The sequence below is a fragment of the Akanthomyces muscarius genome, chromosome 4 (assembly GCF_028009165.1).
Source record: "Akanthomyces muscarius strain Ve6 chromosome 4, whole genome shotgun sequence".
NCBI lineage: Eukaryota > Fungi > Ascomycota > Sordariomycetes > Hypocreales > Cordycipitaceae > Akanthomyces > Akanthomyces muscarius.
In genome coordinates, this window is record NC_079244.1 from 3,671,541 (window position 1) to 3,690,638 (window position 19,098).

At 52.8% G+C, this 19,098-nt stretch overlaps 7 protein-coding genes across 8 annotated transcripts; 4 read left to right on the top strand and 3 right to left on the bottom strand.

Moving 5' to 3' along the window:
* Positions 1–236: 236 nt before the first annotated feature.
* On the bottom strand, positions 237–3,086 carry LMH87_011934 (uncharacterized protein; the record flags this gene model as incomplete). The annotated part of the gene is made up of 7 exons (XM_056201154.1): positions 237–865; positions 1,016–1,627; positions 1,704–2,119; positions 2,170–2,178; positions 2,236–2,391; positions 2,467–2,642; positions 2,691–3,086. The coding sequence occupies 7 exons, from the start codon at positions 3,084–3,086 to the stop codon at positions 237–239; spliced, it is 2,394 nt and encodes a 797-aa protein (XP_056052934.1).
* Positions 3,087–4,591: 1,505 nt separating this feature from the next.
* LMH87_011935 (uncharacterized protein) lies at positions 4,592–5,329 on the top strand (the record flags this gene model as incomplete). Its single annotated transcript, XM_056201155.1, has 3 exons — positions 4,592–4,815; positions 5,133–5,185; positions 5,244–5,329. 3 exons carry the CDS (start codon positions 4,592–4,594, stop codon positions 5,327–5,329), a joined length of 363 nt encoding a protein of 120 aa, XP_056052935.1.
* A 581-nt stretch (positions 5,330–5,910) lies between these two features.
* On the bottom strand, positions 5,911–7,533 carry LMH87_011936 (uncharacterized protein; the record flags this gene model as incomplete). 2 transcript variants are annotated; one of them, XM_056201156.1, is made up of 2 exons in its annotated part: positions 6,722–6,726; positions 6,774–7,533. In XM_056201156.1, the coding sequence occupies 2 exons, from the start codon at positions 7,531–7,533 to the stop codon at positions 6,722–6,724; spliced, it is 765 nt and encodes a 254-aa protein (XP_056052937.1). The 2 variants fall into 2 exon arrangements, with proteins under 2 accessions (XP_056052936.1, XP_056052937.1); XM_056201157.1 differs by having other exon boundaries at positions 5,911–7,533.
* Positions 7,534–10,245: 2,712 nt separating this feature from the next.
* LMH87_011937 (uncharacterized protein) lies at positions 10,246–11,956 on the top strand (the record flags this gene model as incomplete). Its single annotated transcript, XM_056201158.1, has 5 exons — positions 10,246–10,296; positions 10,350–10,437; positions 10,492–10,730; positions 10,787–10,825; positions 11,357–11,956. 5 exons carry the CDS (start codon positions 10,246–10,248, stop codon positions 11,954–11,956), a joined length of 1,017 nt encoding a protein of 338 aa, XP_056052938.1.
* Positions 11,957–13,271: 1,315 nt separating this feature from the next.
* Positions 13,272–14,541, top strand: LMH87_011938 (uncharacterized protein; the record flags this gene model as incomplete). Its single annotated transcript, XM_056201159.1, has 2 exons — positions 13,272–14,052; positions 14,108–14,541. The coding sequence occupies 2 exons, from the start codon at positions 13,272–13,274 to the stop codon at positions 14,539–14,541; spliced, it is 1,215 nt and encodes a 404-aa protein (XP_056052939.1).
* A 1,172-nt stretch (positions 14,542–15,713) lies between these two features.
* Positions 15,714–16,855, bottom strand: LMH87_011939 (uncharacterized protein; the record flags this gene model as incomplete). Its single annotated transcript, XM_056201161.1, has 4 exons — positions 15,714–15,854; positions 16,055–16,179; positions 16,232–16,357; positions 16,411–16,855. The coding sequence occupies 4 exons, from the start codon at positions 16,853–16,855 to the stop codon at positions 15,714–15,716; spliced, it is 837 nt and encodes a 278-aa protein (XP_056052940.1).
* A 1,274-nt stretch (positions 16,856–18,129) lies between these two features.
* Positions 18,130–19,009, top strand: LMH87_011940 (uncharacterized protein; the record flags this gene model as incomplete). The annotated part of the gene is made up of 2 exons (XM_056201162.1): positions 18,130–18,445; positions 18,507–19,009. 2 exons carry the CDS (start codon positions 18,130–18,132, stop codon positions 19,007–19,009), a joined length of 819 nt encoding a protein of 272 aa, XP_056052941.1.
* Positions 19,010–19,098: the final 89 nt, after the last annotated feature.

Here is a 19,098-nt window from a genome sequence, read left to right on the forward strand (position 1 = left end):
CAACATATTGATTCAGACGACTGTTGTCTAAGCACTCACGTAGCCATGAGGTCCGCGGCTCACGAATACATAGCAACCAGAACATTGACACAACGCCGATGTCGATGTATAGCTACATACACAGTCTTGACTCTGTTAGAAATCTGACTCTGAATGTTGGAAGTGGATAGATTTAGTTGTATTGCAAAGTCGATAAATCTATTGACCAGTCCACTCCATAGAACTTGGAGGGCTACTTAATTGTTGTCAAGGGCAAAGCATCGCTCGCTACTCTCCTTGTTATTCCCCCACCAGTGCGGCATCACAATGATCTTGCCTGCGCCAAAGCACAAAAAGACAAGAAGCATGTTGAAGTTGAAGCCTGCGTCAAACGCCGCCGCCAAGATGTAGTTCCACCGAGCCCACATGTTGTACCGGTAGCGGAATGCCCAGTACATGACAACAATTCCGCCAATGAAACTGGAAGTGTATCCAGTGCTGATGTTACCGTAGAACGAAGCCATACCAGAGAAGAAAATGGTCGTGTTCCACAGATGAAACTTGGCCCTTGGGAACAGCCTGTGCAACGTGTAGATGATGCAGGGAGCGATGGCACCGACGAGGAAGCCGTATGGAACAGGCTTGTAAATTTCTTGTTTGAAGAGCTCCTTGGGACCGATCAAGACGTACTGCACTCCGCTCGAAAGGTAGCCTGCAAGAGATTGGCCGGTCCACTGTCGTGTCGGATCTTCTTTCGCGCCAGAGATATAGTCGGCTTTTGTGTCCAGAACCCAGCGAATAGTCGCATAGTTGATGGGGATTCCTATAAGAGTGCCTATTATTTGACTCGCAAAGACCGTCTTCGCTGGCACGTGCATATAATGTCCTGAGTTGCAGGTTAGATTTTGTAGACTCGAGAGCATTCAGTTGTGGGGGACTGAGGGTTGAGAGACTGGGAAAAGAATAGAAACGGAAGGAGTAGAAAGCGGAGCATAATATAACACGGGAAAGAAGAGTCACAAAAGGACTTGCTTACCGATCTTCATATCCTGGAGATTGAGTTGTGCACGATACCAGGCATCCCCAGCTATAGCACCATATGTTGACGCTCCGCACGGATTCTTCCAGCCAGAAACACTCGAGATCATTAGTCCGTAGAATAGCTCATTTGCTGTCCCGATAGGTAATTGAAAGTTGGATAGCGCATACAACCAAGCTAGCGGGATGACAATGACGGCGCCTGTCAGAATACCGACGATGTATGTCCAGACTGGCACGAACAAAAGGCCCTTTCCAAGAATAGCTATCATGATCACAAATGATGCCAGAAACAAGGCGGCGAACCACGACAATGGAATCTCGTCATATCGCCGCTGCAAAATGTTGATTTGGTCGTTGTACTGTTCTGTGACTTTGCCGGCGGACTTGTTGCTTCGCCGTTCCATGAACTTGTTCCAACTGCTCTTAATCTGGTCACGGCCGAATAGGATGATCCAGACAATGGCTGACGTGTAAGCAGCGTAGTCGAAGAACATGTTCCAGAGGTATTGTGGACCAGAGTAGAGTTGACCGTACTCTTCGTAGGCTGTTCTGTTCAGGGTAATCTCGGGCGTAAGCAAATTGGCGAGCGGATATTTTGTGCCATTCTCTGTCCAAGTCAGCAAGCCGTGTTCTCTCCATGAGGTGAAGGCTATACATAGAGAATAGACGCGGTGAAGACATACTTTGAAAGACGCGGTTGGACATGAGCTCGTTGTTCCAGGTAGCAATGTTGCCGAATTTCGCAGCGGGAATGATAACCCAGCAGCTGACAGCATATGCAAGAAACATGATTACCTGGGTCCAGAATGGGGTCAGAAACAGACTTCCCCCGGAGGATATGCTAGACCAGTCTAAAGAGAGGTTCAGAAACCCCATGCCACCGAAACCGCTGCCGATAAAGTTGGCCGTAGCATTGTGAGGAGCAACCCAGCATAAAAAGGCGAGGGATCCCAGAAAGGGGAAAACAAACTCAGGAAGAAATTGCCAAAGAATGACTCCAACAAGGACACCAAAGAACACCTTCATCTGTTTTCGGGATAGAGGTGTGGGGTGCTCTCTCTGCTTTCTCTGAGTCTCAAAGAGTGCCGTTTGACACAGCCTAGTGCTTGTCAGTAGTTGATCTCGTCCGCCAGTTGAATATTGGCTTACGCTTGAAACCTGTTGAGTTGATATATTAGTATTTGCAGCCACAAATTCGAGATAAAAGTTGCTCACCAAGGATACTGCGGATCGTAGATTAGGAATTGGCGGGCAAGGGCAGCATAAGAATAACCCGTCCAAGTGATGGCCAGCATGAAGAAGGTAGCGACCGCCCCGTTGACAGGCTGCCCGAAGTACAGCTCAGACATCGATATCGGGGTATAGCCAAGGCTAAGAAATAACGTCAGCCTTCTCCTTCAGTTCTTCCTGATCCTATTCAATCTTGGCAGTCTCGGGGAACCCTACTTGTATGTGGCGCCGCTGGCCGCCGAGATCGTAACGAGAACATGCTCCTTCGTGCTGAAGGGGCCAGGGTTGAGGTTGAAGCTCTTCTTGGTAAACGGTATTTTGATTTCCCATGCCGGAAGCACTTGTGCAAGCCACTTTCCGACATAGTTTGAGGCAATTTGAACGAAAAACACCTGCGACGGTCAACATTTGCAAAGTGCTCCTGGCGCGGTATTGCTTACACTGTACGGTGCCGCCGTGGTTCTGTAATGGGACATCTGAGACAAGAAAGCTCCCGGCGCGACAAAAAGAACTGTCAGGAGAAAGTAGCGAAAGGTTATTGTCGATTCCGACGGGTCGTCTGTCAGGTTGACCACACGGCGCACATAGCTGGGGATGCTGCTGATCCTGGGATCGTCCTCTGAGATGTTCTCCTCCTCTCCGTCCTCGTTAGTGATCGTGTAAAGGCGAGTTTTATCACTGTCCGAGTCCTTGGACTCGAGGTCGATCTGGAAGGCATCCTCTTTGTCCGAGCCTTCCTTGATTGGGACAATGGGGGCGTCCGCTTCGGCAGTGATGACCGTGGCATCGCTTTCCGTAATGCGACTGGGGCGCTTCTCGCCAGACTCTCGGGCCATGGCTACGCTACAGACAGTGATGTTTCTGTTTGGTGAGGAACGGTGCTGCTACGGCGGAAGACTCTGTAAAGCATTGCTGCGCGGGGGACTAGCACTATATATCTCAGCTTGTTTAACAGTAGCACAGATAACATGCACGGGAACACGACTAGCTGGTGGAAGAGACAAGGTGTTGAGCTAGCCCGGAGCTAAACGGGGTAGGAATAGCCCGTCGTGCAATCAACAAGCCTGGAGGTGGATGCTGGAGATCACGCAATCGCAGAGCAAGCACCGAAAAGGCTGGACTTGTGCTGGGAGTGGACCAACCATGGAAAGCCTTCCTTGCTCGATATTAATTATTCGCCTCTTCTCGGTGGACCTTGTTGAAAGAAACGTTTTAGAAAGGCCGACGAAGGCCGATGACGACAGCTCGAGGCGCAAAGACGATATTCTGCTACAGAAAAGGATCCCTGTCACAAACACTTTATTTTGCCCTGTTAGGAAGTGCTAGGGAACTTTTGTTTCGTCCCTATCACTTGAGCTGCCACCCTTGCCGAATGCTGCGGGGAAGTTGAGCAGGTGGGAGCCAAACAATTTGTCCGCTCGGGGTTGTGGCGGCAATGCCGCCAATGCAACATTACTAGCCTAGATAGAGTGGCGAAGGGACATGAAGCTGGGCTAACGAGAGAACCGCATATGGTGCTGAGACATGATGTTTCGAGAATCGACGTGCTCAAAACCCGCGTCTTTGTTCTTATTCCCGGTTTGCTTCGAGATTTTGGGAGGACGCCAGATTGATGGCTTGGCTGTGGCGCTCGGCCAAGCCCGCCGGAACGATCGGCCACGGAATTAACAAGGCGCTGCTATCTTAGCTTGTGTCAAATTGTGCACGTAATCTGCGGCCTCCTAGCACCAGCAATGGCGCCACCCAACCCCGAATAGGGCTTCATTTGTATGTGCGCGACAAAGAATATGCAAAGTGAGCAATGCAGTTATTGGCACGAGGGAGAAAGTTTGAGGGCATTTGGTACCCTCTCAGAAGGCGATAGACGCGACTGCAAATTTTGGGAAGTGGTGAAGAGTCGTGCTAGCAGCCAGCATCATGGGGTACCGAGAGGCGTGGTGGTTTCTTTATTCAGCTGCTGTTTCTCATTCTAACTGTTTATTCCCTTCATCACTCTATTTTCCTTACTACATCTCTTACTTTTTTTGGTTTATAATTTGATTCCCATTGAGCTGCGCGAAGAATAGTTTCCCTAAATTGCGAAGGACTTCCAAAAACCCTCAGTGGCAGGCGTTACCCTGCATTCGCAAGAGGCACTTGTGAACGCGCGAAGACGAGCGCCTCGCTAGGCAGGAGGCTGTGACGGCTGCAATAAAGGTCTAGCCGATATTGCGCAGTTTCTGCTTTCATTTCTCTCGACATCTTCCCATTACTCCTCTTCAGCTCTTTTGTCTGTCGCTCACCCGTTTTCCGCCAAGCAGTCGATATAACCATTTCAATTTACCAACAGAAATCAATCATCATGGGAGACGCTGCGACACCTCGATCTGGTCTCATTGACGAGTTCCTACAGGCCATGGAAGATCAAGCATCAGAGCCAATGCCAGTAGACCGACCAGTCGCAAGGCAAGCACAGCAACGACCAGACCCAGTGCAAGTACACCCAGCACTCACAGATTTCTACATCTTCTGCGATCTTGTTACTGTCCAAGGCGCGGATGTTCGATACTCTCCAAACTGGAATATGTACGCCTTGGCCCTACTCTGCGTCAAGGACTACGACGAAAAGAATCTTGGGCCGTCTTTTACACGGTTCCTAGAGAGACATCGCGACATCGTGGACGTGTGGCGCCAAGCCGCCGCACTTGCCCGGAGCGAGAAAGGGGATCCTCTACGCCCTGGTCGTCCGCTGACCGCTCTCCCTAATGATAAGGCAATACTGCTACCCTGTGTCATATATCTCCCGAACAGAGATAGATATATCGAACTCAGTCATGGCGAAGAGCACATACGACGGTGGCGGCTCGGTTGCTGTACGCAACAGTTCGTCACAGGTCGGACAGGTTTTTGAACATGGGATTCAAGGGAACTGAAGACGAACTTGCTAATATTTTGCGTGAGTACCATCAATCACTTTTCTTACATGGAATAATTCTAACGGTGGCGGCGCGCAGATTGTCAGACTAAGTTGATTGACCACAGCGATACTGATCATGCGGGACGAACTGCAGAAATCATTGATACAGCGACGGCATCTTAAGATGTGATGCCAAGATCCCAATAAGCGAGAAAAAGTAGCCACAAAATAAAGATAAGATCCATTGTTTCTTGAGGGCGGTTGTCATCGATCTCACCAAATGTTATTTTGCTTCCTCCTTCCTTAGTGTCCCTGATCGCCCGCCACGATACTCAGTAAACTGTCATGAGCAAAACGTGCAATGTATTTGCAACGGCCGCCGCTTACGCGAAATACCGCAGTAGTCATGCAAAATTGCTACGTTGATATTGGAAACTCCGGTATAGTTAGCTAAGTCTCTGAAAAAAAAAAGCCCCAATAGCACCCCCCGATTTCACTGTAGCTAGAAGTGACAATTGCCGCTCAGTGTTGCGTCTTGAGGGTTTCACCCATCCATCCTGAATAGCAGCACTATCGTTTCCGCCATTTCCAAACCTAATACAATAGAAACGCCCTCTTGAATAACCTCGTAGCATCATTCCTTTAAGCTGGATCCCGACTTCCGTTCACCAGTCTCATAAAAGAAAACGCGGATTCCCTTCCCTTTCATAATCGCCGACAGGATGGCCCTGTGCATTCCTTGGTTGCGCCTCTTTCAAGTCACCCTACTTTCGATCCATCTGTAGAGAAATCCTGAAGCAGAGATTGATGGCCTTGAACAGATCGTCCACCACCACCTTGTACTGCTCCATCAAGTCGTCGCGACAGGCTGTGTCCTGGACATTGCCCACTGCAATGTCGAAGAGGACGCGAGCGGCATTGGCGCTCAGGATTGCGTCGCTGTGGGATTGCCGGTAGTTGACGCTGCCGGTCTGGTTGAAAAGACGGTCGGCTTGAGCCTGCGAGCTGGATCTGCCCTCGGTGCGCTCTTGTTTGCATCCGTTGTCGACCTGCGACTTTCTGTCTCGCGATGCCGGCTCTCGGTCGTTGATTTCGTTCTCACGCTTGCCAAGATCGGTCTCTCGCTGTTCGAGTTCGATCTGTCGCTTTTCCAACTCGGTCTCGCTGCTGTCCAGGACGGCTTTGCGGTGACTGAGGTCAGCCTCGCGATCCTTCAACTCAATCTCAGAACCGTCCAGGGCGGCTTTGCGAGCGCTGAAACTGGCCTCGCGATCGCCCATCTCAGTCTCGCCGTTGTCTAGCGCGGTCACGCGGTTCTCGAGCTCAGTCTGGCGATCATCGAGCTCAGTCTGGCGATCATCGAGCTCAGTCTGGCGATCATCGAGGCCGGCCTCACGATCTTGCAGCTCGGCCTCGACACTGTCCAGGACAGACTCGTGGTCCTTGAGAGTAGCATCGCGGCCGTTGAGGGTAGTCTCGCGATCCCTGAGCTTGGCCTCACGGTCTTCAAAAGCGGACGCGCGGTCGCTCAGCTTGGTTTCGCGATCCTCCAGACCAGCTTCATTGGCTTTCAGCTCAGTCTCGCGACTGTTGAGAACAAACTCGCGATCCTTCAGCGTAGCCTCACGGCTTTCAAGGGCGGACTCGCGATTGCTTAGGTCGGTCTCGCGGCTGTCAAGGCCAGCGTCAGGATCTTTCGCCTCGGTGTTGGGGCTGTCGAGGTCAGCAGCGCGATCCTTCACTTCGTTCCTTGGGCTGTTGAGATTAGCGTTGCCGTGGCTAAGATTGTACCGAATCACCCCAGTCTTGCTCTTGACGCGTCTTCCGTCGCCATCGCCGTCGGCGTCGTCAGCGCCGCCTTTGGTAGGAGCCTCGGCGGCTTTGCGCTTCCCGCCGGTCCTGCTCTTCACGCGTCTTTCCTCGCCTTCGCCACCATCGCCGTTGGCGTCGTCAGTGCCGCCACTGGTCGGAGCCTCGGCGCATTTGCGATTGCCGCCCGTCCTCTTGGGCGTCAAGCCATTTGGAAGCGGGACGCAGGGATTATCTCCGATCTGGAATTTTTCCAACGAATTCGGGTTGTTCTTGATGTAATCTTCAATTTTCTTCGACTTGATGGCTTTTTTCATCCCAAAAACAAAGCAAACAACACCGCATTGCAGCATTTGCATCTGTGGACATTTTTCGGAAAGCCTGGTTGTAAACAGCTTATTGGTGGAAGCCCACATGGTCTTAGGTGTAAACTTGACCAGAGGCATCAGGTGCGTGGTGACAAGTGAAATCTCCTCGGGAGAGCAGCGCGAGAGAAACTTTCCCTTGATCTCTGCCTGGACTCGCTGACCAAGATCCTCCCAATCGAACGAGGGTGTGCTGGGCGTTTCCTCTGCCATGGCCGACATCAAGCGAGGCTGCCGCGCGTCTTTGGGGGAAAATAGTACGGTAGGGCTGTTTCGCTTCTGCGCGATTGGAGGTTGTAACTCAATAGAATGCCGGATAAGGGTCAGGTTAGAAAAGATTGTTCAAGCTCGCCTCCTTGGAGCTTGAGGAAGAGGCTTGAGAAAGAGCAAGAGGTGCTCGATGAAGGAAGAGGGAGAGGAGAGCGAGGCTGGGACCAAAAGAAAAGCAAAATGACCCCCAAAAAAACCTCGAGGGTGAAGCTGATCGTAAAAGCAGTGACTGCATGCACTGAGGAGTCGAAGCTGCGAGAACGGTGGGGGTGCAGAGGTAGTGAATGCATAGTTCAGCGGCCGGCAGAGACACGCGCAGTTTCACAACCCAAGATTACATGATAGACTTCACTCATACAAGAGGGAAGCGGTTACTGTAATGCTCGAGGCTCTTTTCACAATGGCAACTTTTGGCACTCTGGCCTGTGCACATGCTGGCCCGCGAGCTGCGTGCAAGCCGCGGGTGCGTTTGCTCACGCACAATTTAACAACACTACTATATAACCTGAACCAGCAATGCAGCGTCAGGCAAAAGCGGCCAGCTCACGGCATTCGTATTAAAAAAATTGAAGCCAAGACAGCCTCGTCGCTTGCATAGTTCGTCAGTCTACGTAGCTGCGTGGCTGCGAAGGGTAGTTTGCTCCTGTCTCTGCCAACCTCCCTTGCAGTCCCGCGGCCGGACAGAAATCTTTTCAGCTCAACCTTGACTTTATTCTAGTGAAGAAGCTTGTATCTGGCATTCTCCTTCTGGTCCAAGGTATCACTGATTACGTCCCTGACATTTCCACCGCGGTTGCGGCCTCAATCAACGATAGACAACGTTGCCATGGAGGTACGTGACTCCGTTTGTGACTGAAACTGCCCTCTTCACCTTACCACCTCGTTCTAATCTAGGTTATAATCTAACCGCCTCCCCTCCCACAGCCCAAGCGTCAAGTCCAACTGCGCCAGTGTCCTAGTTACCATGGTTTGCAGTCGTATCGTCGGTAACGCTGGCCCCCTGCCAGTTGCATTGTCCCAATCACCGACCGGCTCAATCGGCTTGCTGAGACGCTTTCGGAAATGCTAGAGTCGGAGAGGAAGAGGCAAACGCAGCAGCCTTCCCATCACTAACTGCCCAGCTGATGAGGAACGCTGGGATACCAGAGCTGCCCGCTCGCGGATTGCCATAGTCGCGTGTAAACGCTAAACTACCTTTGTTAGTAGCACGCCGCCCTGTACGATTCACACATGTATGGAAGATGAAGGACCGGGTAAAAAGACAATCGGCAAGGACTAGGCCATCGCCGATTCTGACTTTGCTACTGTGTCATGTACAACCGACCGGTGTATGGGGATTGTCCGCGACGTTAGATTGCCACAATGCGACAGAAACAAGTACGATTCGCAGCCTTGAACGAGTCAAGGTTGTCCTGAAATTTCCCATTGTCTTGATGAAAGCTATTGATCCTGTCTTAACAGCGACCGACGTTGCATTGGCGTGATCTCCTGTCAGCCCATCGCCCCTACCCGCTGCGGGTGCTGTACTCCTCAGTAAAGCAATAATTGCACATAACGACCTCCGGTAAAGCCGCTGTCAACCCATAATGCCAATCGTCCAATGGGAAATCGTTCCCAGCAACAAAGTGTCTCGCCCGTGATCCCATCGCTGCCCGCGGTAGAAGTACCTTACTCTGTATTCTTGTCGCCGTTCTTGACGTAATCCACAATCGGCTCAAAGGAATCGTGGACAATCCTCCGCATAGCAGACAGCTCTTTGTCCGCCTTTCTGAAGATGAATTTGATGCAAGGCGAGCTGCGCAAACCAGTCATTGCGAGCCCGCTCAAGATTCTTGCTGAATCTCTCCTTGAAAATCGCATCCGCCTTCTGTTTTGCCTCGTTCTCAATCTTCTGCTGCTGGATCTTTAGCAAATCCTGGTCGATCTTCAACTGCTGCTTAGCAATAGAGAGATGCTCCTCTCCCAACTTGAGATCTCTCTCACGTTCTGCGAAATCTGCCGCGGCAATAGTGTAGCTTACAAAAAAAGGCTACAAACGCGCACTCATTTTGCAGTGGCATCTCGCAGCTTACATGACCACCACACATTTTTAGCGGTAGAGCATGTAATAAAGGCTCGTTGGTTTTCTCCAAGCGGTGCACAGTAGGGCAGCTTTTCGAACGTGGTTGCAAACGCGCGGGCATTTTGCAATGACATCTCAGGGCGTAGATGACTGCTATACATTTTAGTGGTAGAGCGTGTAAGACTCGCGTCTCTTTTTCTTACTGATAGGTTATGTATAACTTTTCGGAAATGTTGCAAACGCGCGGGCATTTTACAACGACACCTGAGAGGCACATGTCCACCATGTATTTTAGCAGAACACCCCGTGAGCCCCGCGTCCTTTTTACAGCGATGGGTAGCAGTGTAGCTTTTGATTAACACACACACATTTTAGAAACATAGTATCATAATAGTGTCTTTTTCTCCCCAATAAGCATTTTACTCGTCGATTCGCGACAGGCAAGTGTTGGCGGCGGGCCAGCCCTCATGGCATGCCAAGCTCAAGCTTGGGTGGAGCTGAGCCGTGTCGTCTCGACTCGAAGCCACCCCTCTCGACTTACGCAACACCGACGCATGCGACTGGCCCTGGGCCAACAACCTTGAACGGTGACAATGACGGTCCAGCAGCATGTTCTCAACTGGCTCTATAGCGTGTTGACCAGCGTAAGGCGACAGCCCCTGTACTATTTGCATTGCGCCACTTCTGACGTCCACAGGAATACCAAGACGTCAATCGCTGCTACGACGGCATCGCTCGCGTGCTCAGCAGCTACCCGACCCTCTCGCCGCGCACCGATGTATACAGTACGTCACTTGCCCCTGCCATTCGGTACATAATCATAGAGTCTAACCCATCAGCCTCGCCTGATGGCGCCAGCGCGCTGTTGGTGCACCTCTCCGGCACGCTCCCCGTCAACTTCCGCGGCAACACGTACCGATTCCCGCTCTCGATATGGATACCTCACAGATACCCCAGAGAACCCCCGATAATATACGTCACGCCGACCGAGTCCATGGTCATACGGCCTGGGCAGCACGTCGACCAGCAAGGCCAAGTCTACCACCCGTACCTTGTTGGCTGGCAGCAGTTTTGGGATGTATGTGTTGTCGCACGCTGTCAACATGGCAGAACGATGGCTAAATGCTGAAGCAGAAATCGACCCTGCAAGACTTTCTCGCAATACTTGCCGATGTATTTGCAAAAGAACCGCCGGTCGTTGCGCGACAGCAGAGACCAGCAGCGCCACCGCAACGGCCACACGAAACACCTCCGCCTGTCCCTCCATTGCCCGTCGAGATGGCAGGGAGACCTGTGCAAGCGCCGCATTCTGACCAGGCTCGACCACCCATCCCGCCGAAATCGCCGCAAGACTCCAGATCATCTTCTGGCCCTCCACTACCCCCACTACCTCCAACGTCTCCCCCAGCAGCGCAGCGACAGCCCTCACGATATGACTCGGCACCTCCATTGCCACCTCAACCACACCAGCCAGAGCTGAGGAATCCACAAGGGGGGTCTAATCTCGGAGCAAGTGCCGCGAGCCCTCCCGGATATCCTTCACATTACACCGCCACACACCAAGTGAACCCTAGTGCTAGCTCTACGTTGCCGACGTACAGTCAAGGTAGCTGGCAGCAACAGCCACCAGCAGGATCATGGGGCCAAATGCATCACAATCAAACACATGGCCACCCCCCCGAACAAAGTCCAGCTCAAGCTCAGCCACCACCGCGAGATCTACTGTTGGATGACCCACTAACGGTCGACATCCCTCCACCGTCTACGGTCAAGGCGCCACCCATTCCGCCCAACCCAGAAAAGGACCAGCTGCTACGGCAGCTGGCGCAAACACTCGCCTACATGCGGCAGCAGAGCCGTCAGCAGAACGACTCGTCCATGGCTGGTCTGCAGGCACAGCGCGCGGCCATGGAGCACGCCATGGCCGGCGTCCAGTCGGAGCTGGGCCAGCTCACGCAGCTGTCGAGCGTGCTCTCGTCCAACACCAACATCCTGCACGACGCGCTGCGCAAGGCCGACGGGGTCATCGAGGGCTCGGCCAACCACGCAAGGCCGGACATTGACGAGCTGCTGGTGGCGCCGACGGTGGTGTCCAACCAGCTGTACAGCCTGGTGGCGGAGGAGCGAGCTCTGGGGGACGCCATCTTTATGCTGGGGAGGGCCGTCGAACGGGGAAAGATCCCGCCGGCGGTGTTTGCCAAGACGACGAGATCGCTGGCACGCGAGTGGTACCTTAAGAAGGCGCTCGCGCGCAAAATTGCGCAGGGGATGGGCATGGGCCTGGGTCCGGGCGGACAATACTAAGCGTGCAGAACGCCACGGCTGTCGACAAAACTTGTCCTTTATGTAGGAATGAATGCATATAGCAATTCTATCGAAAACGGCCAAGAAAATGACCAAGTGACGGGGGTGCAGTGGGAACGTGCCAATTGCCCGTGAAGAAACCCGCCACGGAACGCCTCAATGATGTGCGAGTCATTGATCTGTTTTAGGCAGCGAGACGAAGAGGATACTCCGTAGAGGAACAAATGGCATTACGGTGTGCTAAAGCATTTACCTGACGGGTTTTCCAAGCTCACGGCTACTGCACGTCTCTGCTGCACGTCTGGGTCCAGCTTACAGCGTTGCGTCACGACCATTCTGGCAAATCTACACAACGCCCCCCGCTTCAAAACGAGCTTCCCGGGTAGTAGATGTAAAAGTACCTATCTTTCAAGAAACTCCCGGAATGAGCTAGCCGTGTTTTTTTCTTAGCCTATGGCGTACGCCCCAAAAAACAAAGATTCCGCAGCAGAAAACGGCATCGCGGGACGGCATATCCCATCGCCACATCTCGCCGCCAAAAGTGCCCCCAACTTTTCTTCTTCTAACCAGGAACAAAAAATGACGGGCAGTCCTTTTTGATCATGACCAGCATCGGACGGCCGCATGCTGCGGGCGTGGTCGAGAGTTTGATTCACAACTGCTCAGGAACAATACTAAGCCCTGTCGCTGCTTGCCGGCGCGCCCCCCCACAGGAACAATACCAAGAACCTGTCTCACCGGCGCTCAACTCTCCACACCACCACCAGCGACTTACATGGTCGAGATTTCACTTCCAGCAAGGTTGACCTCTTTCGGAAGATTCACCAAACGGCAGTTTTTTCCGATCCTCTCACCTCTTTTCTCATTTCGAAGAGGCGGGTGGTGGTCATGATGATGGATTGTGGCATTGCGCGTGCCCATTGTTCTTTTTTGGGAAGCGCAATGTCTCGGCCAGCCGCGCTGCTTGCCTTGGCCGGCCCATGGAATCAGCCAGAGTATATAGCAAAATGGTTCGCCTATTTCTACTCTGCTGAGAGACGGGCCCATTCTTCATTCCTGTCTCGGTTTTCTCTGAAGGTGCCTGCTGCTCTCACAGCTTTCCCAATATCAAGTTATACATCTTCCTTGCTTCAACGACTTACACGCAACCCCAGCAGCCGGTCTGCTTCCCATCTCCTCAGAGACTTCCCAATAAGTCTGATTACCACCTCTGTCCATCCATCTATACAACCTTCTTCAGCATCTTGATCCTCTCATCGCCCCCAAAACAGGCCAAGGAAGCCTCTACGCCACGCCCTCACCACCGACCACCGCCATGGACGGCCCCCCTCCCACCATGACGCCCGACCCGTCCTTTGACCGGTTCGACGGCAACGTCACCTTCTTCCTCGCCGACCGCAACACGACCGCGTCGGTGCCCATGGCCGCGCTCAACGCCTTCAACGACGAGACCATCAGCGTCACCATGAACTACGGCGCCCAGCTCGGCGCCTGCGTCGTCATGTTCCTCGTCGTCCTCGTCCTCACCCCGTCCGCCAAGCTCGTCCGCGCCTCGGCCGTCCTGCACCTCACCGGCCTGCTGCTCTGCGCCGTACGCACCGGCCTGCTCTTCAGCTACTACGTCGCGCCCTTCAGCCACTTCTACCAGGTCTGGGGCGGCGACTTCTCGCAGGTCCCGCACTACTACTACAGCGTCAGCCTCGCGGCCAACACGCTCGCCCTGCCGCTCGTCGTCGTCATGCAGGCCGCGCTCATGAACCAGGCCTGGACCATGGTCGCGTTCTGGCCCCGCGCGGCAAAGTACGTTGCCTGCGCGCTGTCGGCCGTCATCGTGCTCCTGACGGTTGGCACGCGCCTGGCCTTTACCATTGTCCAGAACCGCGCCATCGTCACGGCCGTCCCGCCCGAGTTCTTCTTCTGGGGTATCCACTGGACCCTCATCATGGGCGCCATCTCCATCTTTTGGTTCTGCGCCGTCTTCAACGTCAAGCTCGTCAGCCACCTCGTCACCAACCGCGGCATCCTCCCCTCCACCACCCTCGTCAACCCCATGGAAGTCCTCATCATGACCAATGGTTTTCTCATGATCATACCCTGTAAGTTGTACCAACAAGAAAACACCAGAAACTCAAGGTTGCTGATACGTCGCAGCCATTTTCGCCGGGTTGGAGTGGGCCAAGTTTACAAACTTTGAATCCGGCTCCCTCACGCTCACCTCAGTCATCCTTATCCTGCCGCTCGGCACCCTCACCGCGCAGCGCATCTCCAGTCAAGGTTCCCAGAGCTACATGGCTGGTGAAAAGTTTCGCAAGCAACAACCACAGACGCGCAGCGCCTTCGGCGCCGCCTCCTCCCACCAGGCAAACCACACCAAGCCCGCAAGCGTCACCTTCTCAAGCAACGGGACAACAGTCACACCCCAGATCTCCGCAGGATCTAGGCCAGAAGTGTCGCTCATGGATCGTCCGGAGCGCATGGACCCGATTGACCTCGAGCTTAGCAGAATCGATGCCTGCCGTGAGTCCTTTGAGCTTTCGCAGGGGGCAGAGCAACGAAGAAGAATGCAAAGAGACGACTTTGTATAACTCTATTCTGTTCAAATTTGACCATATAGTTGCTTAATTACTTGCATTGTTTTACAGATTGGATTGCATTTGGCCGATCGTCCCAGTGCACTCAAGTGGCGCCACGACGGCAGGTTAGCATAACATAATTAGCATGAATGATGAGGCAAACGTTTAGTTTTATTTCATTGGCAGAATTTCTACAGGAAAGCAACGTCAAAGTCCAATAACCTTATGCGAGTTCCTCTTCCCAAATGATACTGAGTCTTTCGCTCCCCGTATCAGGCTCAGGTGGATGCCTGCAGCCAAAACTCTACTCGGTATGCCCGCGCCTTTTGACACTTCCCTGAAGCTTGCATAGGCTTATGAGTCTCTTCATTTCGACACCATAAACTGGCTTAGGCTGCTCTAGTTGGCAGTGCGCTTGCGATACTAGCGTCCCTGAGCTGCGCGAGAACCAGCGTCGTGGCGAGCGTCTTGGAGGCTTCAAGGTTTTTGGATAATCATGTACGGGCGAGCGCGAAAAATCCGTAGCCGCATCACTTGTACCGTAATCTGATTCACCAGTGCAACGAGCATTGCCGTGCAAAGATGATTGCTGTAAGAGAATGTCCATGTGGCCATGCGTATGCTCACCAGCTCGATACGTCTTCGCATGGCTTGACAAGTAGGGGTCAAACAGGCTGATTTCGCCCGCTTTGGAAGATCTCAGTGGCTGTCTGTGGTCTGATGATACCTCACACCACTCTGCGTGTAGCCTTTGGCGTGGTGCAGATTCCACAGAACCAAGTTTCCACATGGCGGGATATTCTGAGGGTGTTTCCGTCTCTCCCACGATTGGTGCTCGCTTGAATCTCCAAGACGAAGAGATTCGCCGCAAGGAACCTTTCAATTTCTCTCTCTTGCTAGGCGGCTTCGATGCTGAGCGTATCTCGTCTGGTGGCCGTTTTCCTTTCTGGTGCCCACTGGCCGAGTTCGGTGGCTTTTTATGGCTCATGGCCTCGAAGAACCCAAGTGCGTCTCGAAAGTTTTCAGGATTTCTAGGCTTCACAAATGTACCATGACACTCGGCAAGTTCCATTGGGCATGCATTCCCCGGCGCTATTGGCTTTTGCGGCGTTACAATGCGCTGCGGCGACCAGCCCTTCCTCAACTGCGGGACGGATTGACCCCTCTTTGCGACAATTATGGAATCAACAGATTCTACCGATGAGTCTGGTGCATCTGTAGTATTTGGAGCCTTCGGTGTAATACAGCTTGTCGAGTGTCGTTTCGCATCCGTGTGTGCAGAACTTGGCGTACACGGGGGCGAAGGCAGACATCCCATTGCCTTTCTGGGAGTAGAGACTGGAGATGCATCTCTAGACGCCGTGGGAACAGGTTTCTTGACCAGCCTTGAAGGTGATTTTACCGGTGATCCAGTTGAAGAAGCGTTGATTGCGCGAGAAGTTGATTTCTTGGGTACGTCGCCTTTCGACAAGCGCCATTGCTCGCCCTCTCGCATGTAGTGAGGCGAATCTCCTTTACGATGTACCCTCAACACAAAGCTGGTGGCCGGGATGGAGTGAATAGAGGGTTCATTTGGTTTTTCACGATTGTGCGGAACAGAACGCTGCAGGGCAGAGACATTGAGGTTCGATTTTGTAGGACTGCTTGGGGCTGTATTCGCTGTTTGTCAGCTCTGCTTCTTGTTCAGGGTATGGGTACACACCTGTCTTCGGGGCCACGTATATATGCCCACAAGACTGGGACAGGGAAATTTTCTTGTCTGGCTTTTCCGTTTGCGAGAAAGCCGCAGTAGCCGTCTTAAATGCTTTCACATTTGAAAGATGTGACCCTTGCACGCCATTTTTAGTATACAGCGACATGGGGATCGAATGACGGATATACCTTGCTTCTCCGGCAAAGATGATTCATCAGCCTCAAAAAGCTTTCTCTTCTCTGCCACTTTTGCGGAGACGCGGTCTTTGGGATTCGTTTTGTTTGGCTGAGCGACGTCCGACCTTGTTGAGGAGATAATGGTACGCCCCAGCGCAGCTGCAGCAGCTGCCACAGGTGATGGAGCAGTCGAAGGGTCGAGTCTACCATCTTTCTTGGCGTGACCTTTCTCAAACTGAAGTCGATTGTCTTGGAGCGAGCTCAGTGATGACATGGTTTTGTTGGCCGTCAAGCCCACAACCTGGTGCGGAAAGCTGGGCTTGTTACCCTTGTCAAGCGTCTCAAATTTAGAAACGAGGTGCGCCAAGCCTCGTCCGGGAATCGTGTTGGCAGCATCGCTGTTTGCCATCTGCGCACCGGGGGGACGAGGGTTGTCGCTTGTTGCTAGTGTAGCCATGATGCGAAGCAGGCGTTTAATGGCGTTGCACCGTTAGATGATGCTGATAAAAGCGACAGATGTGCTTGCTGGGTTGGGAAAAGAATAGGGAAATGCGTAAGCAGAAGAGAGCGATCTTGACAAGCGAGGTAAATGTGTAGGTAAGGTGTGTTGTTGTAGTGGCCATGTCTTCAGACCTATTTTGACATCACGCAAGGGAGGGCAAGAGCTGCAGGAGCTTGCAAGTGCCCCTGCCTCAGACGGCGACGAGCCATAGCCACTGGTAGAGACCACCCAACTCAATCGGCAGGCCGTTTCACCCCGAGTCTGACATTCACATATTGCGGTTCATGCAAGTAGAGTATGTCTGTTCACATCTGTAGGATCTTTTGCTCATGCAGCCGACATCCTGTTGCCCTCCACCCGAAAATACCCGATAAAAGCGACAAATATTATACAACATTCGATTTTGTTTTGTTTCTAATCGTACAGTGCTTGGTCTCAAGCGGGCGGCGATGCGCTGATCAGCCCAGAGTGGCAACATATGCCTTTTCCATCATTTAGTGGTTCGTTCGACAACCCTGTGCCGACCGGGTTTGTGTTTCCGTAATCGTAAGCGTCATATGGCCTTTTCACTGCCTACAGCACAACGTTTGTTAATGATAGCCAGAAGGATTGGGTCGAGGAGACGGCCTACGGGGGCAGAAGAAATTCGCTGAAGGGGCTCGACAGGAAAGCGACAGCAGCCTGCACATTGTCAGCCAGGCTCTCTACGCATATAATAGAGGAATCAACGTGTCTGCACCCACTCAAGGTGCAGACGCGACCATCAGATCAACAACTTACGCCAAAGACGGCAATGCTGCGGACAACGGAGGCGTTCTCGGGGGAAGTCAGGGTGTCGTAGGTCGAGGCAATGTAGCCTTTGGGGGCAGCGGCGCGGCGGCCCTGCTTCTCAGCAAGAACTCTCTTAGGGGCCATTGCGTAAAATCGATTGCGATTGTGTGGCTAGAAGCGGTAGTGATGAATGCGACAGTTGACAGTTGGAGATGGAGAGGTCGAAGCGATCAAAAATTGATGCGCCCAGGTTTGCCGTCACCAGCTCCACATATAAAAGGGTGATTTGTGGCGCTTGATTGGAGCCGCTCGGCCGCTCACACACTGACTGCGCTAACGGGCACCACTAACACCACAACCTCTCCAATTCATCAAACGATGCTTGGTCCAGATGCTCGCCAAATCTAGCTCCATATAATCTAAAAGACTCGAATTTATTCAGTAATAATCTTTTCCTGATGGAAGACGAGCTCACACCCCAGTCCGGGGGGTTCATTCCACCTACAGGCCTGCTCTCACCCACACTCTCGACAGCGTCATCGCGTGGCGCCGCCGCGCTGCCACATCCTAGGCAAAGAGCGCTGAATCCCGGCGGCAGCAAAGAAGACATTGTGCGGCGGTACGTCGAAGAAACACTATTAGATGTATCGCGCCGCTATGTCAAGAAGTTTAGTGGTTCGGATCCCGACGATGGCGTCGCCGGTTACACGAGTTTCATCGAGGTTGCAAAGCAGCTGGAGGAAGTAGTCGACATGCTGTGGCGCTCCGGCACTCGTAAGTGGAACATGGTCCAACAAAGAAATCACCAAAACGGGCTCGGCGTTGACAGTTCTAGCATTTTTGCAAATACCATTTCTGCTGAAGATAGGCGGCGACTTTACCCAATACGTGCGCTCTTTTCCCGCCGCGCCAAGGGCTACGTTTCATCTTCTCGATAAAATGGACCATTGCTTTGCCAGTTTATTATGTGGGCAGGATGTTGAGACGCAGGAAGCTCTTCCAGGTTTCGAGAATGGGTTGCGCGGCGGCATGACTACGACAGACATGGTGCGCTGCCGCAGCCTGGTCGAGACTACGCGGGTCCTTATGGTAGAGATTATGAGCAACGATACGGGCGAGGATGAGGATGAGGATGAGGATGACAACGAAGATGAAGACGACGACGACGATGACGACGAGCTTGGTCTGGAAACAACGGCGAATAGGGCTGAGCCCAAGGAAAGGGTAGCTTGGGACCCTGATCAAGACCGCATCCACCTCGATGCCGCTCGCGTTTACGAAAAGACTATTGTCCAACTGGGCAATAGACTCGGGGATGGCGCACTGGGATCTGCATAACGGAAACACTATGAAACGCCAGGATAGGTATTGAATATACGGGCTCGTAAAGCGGCAAGCAACACAAATCATGTTAGGTAGTCTAAGAA